Here is a 6,000-nt window from a genome sequence, read left to right as displayed (position 1 = left end):
AAAATAAAAAAGAAAAAAAAATAGTAAAATTTAATTTTTTTAAAATGCTAGAAAATTAGAAGAAAATAAATAAGCATTTGCCTCTTCTTCTTTTTTTTTTTTGTATAAGTAATTTCACTTCTTTTATTTTCTTTTCCTTTGACAAATTTAAACTTTGTTTCCATTTACAACACATGTTTCCACAGGAAATGGGACTAATTTCCAATTACAGAATGGTAGGAATACAAAATGTACTACAGAAATGGCTCAGATTAAACTCAGTTATGGTGAATGAACGTTCAAAATAAATCTCAATCTGTCAATACATTTTCTATGATTTATTATGTATTTCAAATTTGCGTTCTTAGCATTACTGCCCCGAAAAAGGTCTTTCAGCAACACAACAATCAAGAATCCCAGGGTCATGAGTGAAGCAGAGACTTCCAGCATCATCACTACACAAAAAGTTTTCTTGATCGGAAAATTGCATATAAAAGCACCCAATTGCCAGTCCTAACTTGCAAAAACTTGATAGTTCCATGGATCAAAACATTCAAGGATTTCACCAGAGCCCCATTGGCTGGTGAGGAAAAGACTTAGTAAATCAGTGCAACTTAGACAATATATACAACACAAAAAATTTAAGCTAAAGGATGCAAACACACCTATTGATTAGAGCCATCTTTGTTTGGGGCAAGCACTAGACGACCATTTTGAAGTAGAGATGCAGGAAAAGGTGCTCGACAATTGCCAATATGTGATTTGAGGCGGGGTAGGTTAGGGTGTGCGCTTCTGCACCGGTGGCAACGCAACTCCATCGACAAGACTTTGTCATCATCTTTCAATGTGGCTCGTCCGCTATTGCTGATTTCTTCTATTACATCTACTGAATCACGGAAAAAAGGACTGTTGAATGAATTCCAGTGCTTCTTATGCTTCAAATGTTTTGAATTGAAGTCCTGGCTGATGACATGAAGGTGCAATTGTCGCATTGATGGGGCCTGCAAGCAGAGAGACAGTTCAAAATGTTACTAAGAAAAAAGCAACTAATAAAAAACCAAAAAAAGGGGACACTGTCAAATTAATGGTGGTACTGTGGAATGGAATAAGATGATAAAAAGGTCAGCAAGTAGCTGGAGCGTAAGAGTACATACAGAATGATACCCAAGACGAAAAACTAAAGTTCCATCTTCATTTAAAAACTTCTCAGCCCACTTCAAGCCCACCTCATGCATTGCCATTAATAGCTGAAGGTGTTCTTTACCTACATCTGGAAGTTGGTCAAGTCCTTCGTAACGCGCCAAAACCAAAAGGTGACATTTTGCCTGCAAACAGGAATAGAATTTTAATTTCTTTTTAAGTTCAAAAGTGACATTTTGCCTGCAAACAGGAATGGAATTTTATTTTCTTTTGAACTTCAAAAATGAATTGTGAGAGAGAGAGAGAGAGAGAGAGAGAGAGAGATTACTTTTGGATAAAGATCATTCACTACAACAACATCGTCTGATATCTCTATCACATCATCATGCTTCTCAGGTCGCATGGCAATGCGGTAAAGACCTTGAGCCCATGGACCCCAGGCCTTGGACATGGTTCTGGAGTTCTTTTCATTCTTTGCATTGTCCTTTCCATCTGTAGCACCACTTATATTAGGTCGAAGTTCTTCCTGAAATCCCTTGCATCTTTTGTTCTTCTCAGATTCATCAACAGCCTCTCTCTTGACCTTCTGATCAGTACTTGAAAATTGATTTGTATGACTTATCTCAAAGTCAACTGGAGACTCTGACAGCACTGACTCATGTTTTTCAATCCGTTCAGTCTTTTTCTCATATAATGTTTCTTGGGACCTCACTATTGATGCAAAACCTTCAAAAAGCGATGAGTAAGCCTCACGAAGAACTTTGCAGCCCTTGATATAGTCATTGTTGAGAAAGTTTGGTCTTTGTGGGTTCATATTTGGTCCAAGAACGTGTATGACATGGGTTACCCCTTCTCTACTAAACAAGGGAGAAGTTGAAGGGAGAGGAACAACCACGGCTTTTCCAGGGGTAAGAGATCCAGCCTGTTCCTTGGTTGCGATCTCTAGGGCTGGGCCTGCAGCACTAAATATAGCTGCATTCACACCTCCACCTCCAGGTTTCAATCGCCTGCACAAAGCTTACTTTACAGTTGATCTCTTGGCAAAGAAATGTAGAAACTTGTAATCACCCGTTGTATATATATATTTATAGACACAAGTTTACTGTGGTATAATATTTCATTAAGATAGTAATGAAGATGGTTAGACTTCCCATCATCACTAAAAGGGCAGACATGCAATCAAAATAGAGTGTTCTGCGAATATGAGCAACCTTATGGTCTTAGTTCAATATCAGCCGGAATGTAGTTCAATATCACCTGGATTATATTTGCAGAAAGATAATTATCTTTCACTTCAGTATCACACTATCTACGAATTTGCAACGTATGGGTGAATAAATGTGTTCTTGTACACATGGATTCAGAAAGACTAGATCCGGTTTTCCCAAGATTACTTTAACATATTATCAGAAGAAAAGTAGAAGTCTAGGACTTCGGGAGATCATCAATTATAACTACACTCAATTTCATAGGGTTGCATGTGATTCCAAATTCATAATTTTTTCTAAATATAAATAGAAATAAAAAGCGCAGGACCATAATTAAAGTTTCAACATCTACCTTAATACCTAAAATGTATACTCTGTGAATGCTATTGCTTGGAAACAAGATAAAATGGTGATTTGGATTCTTGCTCCAAACAAACATTTGGAAAGCAGTGCTTTGGTTACTTGAATTTATATCAAGACACAAAATTCATACTTGTATTTTCTGCAGATAGACAAACACTTAATGAAGGGTGTGCATGTAATAAATTAAAAGCATTGTATAAAACCTTACCAGTTAGCAGCATTAGCTATTACATTGCAGTGTAAACGTCCTCCTGAATATAGTCGAGTTATATCTCCCACAAATGTCAGGAACTTATCAATGTCAATGTTCTTTTGTCCAGATTTAGCCCTAACCAAGGACAGTATCTTCGATCCATGGAACAAATCTACGAAAACAAACCTGGCATTGCCAAGCTTAGTCACAAACTCCTCAACTTTCTCAACAATAATATCAGATGCCTTCTCAAGGTCAAACTGAAAATCTGCAGTTGAAATAGATGGAAATGCCAAAGTTGGAACATTGTTCAAAGATGAAGTGCCATCAACAGAACCTACTGCCAGATCTTCACCTTCCTTTACCTCCTTACCAGCAGTTGCCTTAATACCTTCTGGTCCTTTGCAGCAGGAGTCGTTTTCTTTAGTGATTTCAGTGGTAACAGAATCTTGCAAGCTATGTCCTGTAGATACGGCTTTAACAGGGGCGTCTACTTTTTTAAGAAATTTCATTATTCCAAGTTGAATTTTGGCATCTGGGTTCTTCTGGCCGAAACAGCCAGATGGAAGGGTGAGCAGTGGACCGAGTGCACTATATGTAGTAATAGCAGTTTGAACATCACTTTCATTCTGGCAAAATGTGATCCTAGAATACCCTTCGCTCAGTTTAGGCAATTCCTTCTTTTGCAGCATTCTATTCACAACTGCAGCAGCTTTTCCACCTTGTAAATTTCCTTCATGTCCGGTCCGCTTTACAGACCGAGATATGCAAAGCTTGGCAGGAAGATCAAGCACCACAGCATGCACATCTACTTGGGGGCTGCCAAGTTTCACAAAGTCTGCACGCTGTTCTCTATCAAGATTGCATCTGTCAATAAATACACTTTTTCCATCTTTCAATGCACTGGCTGCACTTGCAAGGCACTGAGTTTTTGTTCCAGCTTTACCATTACCAATAGTGTCCTGTATGAAAATGCAAAGGGAATCTAAGCAACCTGAGCCATCAGCTTCTTTGTTAAAAGAGATCAACTGATCAAATCTTAAAGTCACTTCAAGGAACTTTAAAAGAGATGTTTTTTGGATGAATGCATAAAGGTTGGGCTTAAAGGTTTGATTCCCAAGCACAAAGGTGAACAAATGAAAATGATAATCATGGCTTTAAGCTAAGAACTAGCAAATAAAATAGAAAAAGGCATAACGGCTAGTTGGGTTGGAAGCTCTAGACTGATACAATTAGACAAAGATTTCTTTCGGTGCATATCTATAATTCAAGCTAATATTTGTGGGGTCCAGTATCAAAATTAACGCTTGTGAGAGTGGGCACGATGATGGCCACGGGCTTGTTCTTAATGGCTACCTGAACTGAAATAACTGTACTAAGTCTATTCCCTTCCCTAGTCATGCTATGGACACACCATTTTCCACTGCCTACTTACAATGGGAGTGGATTGTGACTAGGCGGTAGAAAATGGTGTGTGTGTAATCTTATGCTTTCACTAAAATTCTATCATATTGGTAAGATTTGAGTTATGAGCAATGCTTATGTTGCCCCAAACTTCTATGCCGCTAATAGAGCTTCCCACAAAAACTAATTGCTGAACAATATATTAAAGTTGGAATTCTGTATATATATATATAGTGTGAAGGAATACAAATATTGATCCACACAAACATAATAAACAGTTCTAAGATGATGACTATGAAAAAACCCAGTTAAGCATTTCATCAAACACAAGATGGACCGTGAAAATGAGGGAGAAACCAACCTGGCAGACACGAACCCAGGGCCGAGTAGAGACTCGCATGACGTGGTCGCAGAAGGTGGACTTGCCACTACCAGGTGCACCCACCAGAATCACCACAATGGCCTTCCTCTTCTCTTCTTCACCTATTTGAACAAACACACACACATACACATAGAGACTGACTTCAATTTGTTATGGAAACTAATCGAAACCCTAGAGAGAATATGGAATTTGTGAGTTTTGCGTACCCTTGGTTGAGGATTGGCCATCAACTTCCATTGTTTTTGAAATATGCTCTTTCAATGTCTTCAATCTCGTTCGTTCTATCTGTTGATGTGACGAACCTTTTGGTGGTGGTGATCTGGGTTCGCCATTGCTGGTTCTGCAATTCTATTCGCTTTCAATTGTTGCAGCCTGGTGTGTTTGGTTACGAGTCCAATGTTAGCCACGAAAAATGCCTAACCCGTACTAGAATGTTACTGCATTGACTTTAAACTATTTTTTTATTAATTGAATTCAACTCTGTTTGCTAGAGATTTTGAAGTTTAATTCTATTCATTAGTTTGAGTGTATTGTTTGATTATAATTTTAGATAATTAATTTTATATCCACTTTTCAAAACACTTACTTTTTAATATTATATGTCACATCATTCAATTAAAACTCTTTTTAAAACTCATAACCAAATAAATTTTCTGTACTTAAATCATAATTTTAAAACTTATAAACTCAAAATACAACTCTATTATCAAATTATGATTCTAAAATGCAACCAAAAATTTTTCCTCAAAATTTTACACTTTCCAATTCTAATCTAAAATTTTTGTGTCTCTTTGCTTAGAGTGGAAAATAAGATAGAAAATAAAGATGATAGAAGTGAAATGAATGAAAATTCTATTTGGTTAGGGGAATTTTGGTGATGATTTATTATTATTATTATTATTTTTTATAGTTTGCACGCATTTGACTAAGTTTGGTTTGTAGCCCCAAAAAATTTTGTTGACGAAGGGAATCGTAAGTAGTCGAATGTGAAATCTTAAAAGAATTAAACACCTAAATCTCAAGTCTCATCTGCTCTGCCAAACTCTTGGGATTTGGTGATGAAATTAATTGGCCAGTTTCACAATATTTTTTTGGGTGTATTTTTTTTGAAAAATGACTCGTAACTCGAATTTTTTTTTTCTTTTCCTTTTCTTTCTCTTCCTTTTCTTCTTCTTCGTTGAACACAGGAGAAGAGCAGAGGCGAGAGAGAAACAGAGTCGCCGTCGTCGTCGTCGCAGCTTGTTGGCAGCTCGTCGCTCGTTGGCCGATCATCAAATCGCAGCCCCGCCTCCACCTCCGCCCGCCGCCGCCTCCACCAGATTTTGTTGGCC

At 37.5% G+C, this 6,000-nt stretch overlaps 1 protein-coding gene across 2 annotated transcripts; it reads right to left on the bottom strand.

Moving 5' to 3' along the window:
• Window positions 1-284: 284 nt before the first annotated feature.
• Window positions 285-5,187, bottom strand: APTX (APRATAXIN-like protein). 2 transcript variants are annotated; one of them, XM_028201658.2, is made up of 7 exons: window positions 4,876-5,187; window positions 4,649-4,770; window positions 2,899-3,845; window positions 1,448-2,126; window positions 1,134-1,304; window positions 645-980; window positions 285-559 (listed from the first exon to the last, which is right to left on the bottom strand). In XM_028201658.2, the coding sequence occupies exons 1-6, from the start codon at window positions 4,904-4,906 to the stop codon at window positions 645-647; spliced, it is 2,286 nt and encodes a 761-aa protein (XP_028057459.2). In that variant the 5' UTR covers window positions 4,907-5,187; the 3' UTR covers window positions 285-559. The 2 variants fall into 2 exon arrangements, with proteins under 2 accessions (XP_028057459.2, XP_028057460.2); XM_028201659.2 differs by having other exon boundaries at window positions 285-434; window positions 4,876-5,149.
• Between the last annotated feature and the right edge of the window lie 813 nt (window positions 5,188-6,000).

This window comes from Camellia sinensis, chromosome 3, assembly GCF_055761805.1.
Source record: "Camellia sinensis isolate YWXY chromosome 3, ASM5576180v1, whole genome shotgun sequence".
NCBI classification, from domain to species: domain Eukaryota; kingdom Viridiplantae; phylum Streptophyta; class Magnoliopsida; order Ericales; family Theaceae; genus Camellia; species Camellia sinensis.
Note: the sequence above shows the minus strand (reverse complement) of the source record. Positions and strands in the feature narration are given on the sequence as shown.

Bases quoted from the DNA above. Each gene is read 5' to 3' on its own strand.
- APTX (XM_028201658.2), bottom strand. From the start codon at position 4,906: ATGGAAGTTGATGGCCAATCCTCAACCAAGG. The intron at 4,771-4,875 runs GTACGCAAAACT...TTGTTCAAATAG, and splicing joins TGGCCAATCCTCAACCAAGG to GTGAAGAAGAGAAGAGGAAG. The intron at 3,846-4,648 runs GTTGGTTTCTCC...ATTTTCATACAG, and splicing joins CCTGGGTTCGTGTCTGCCAG to GACACTATTGGTAATGGTAA.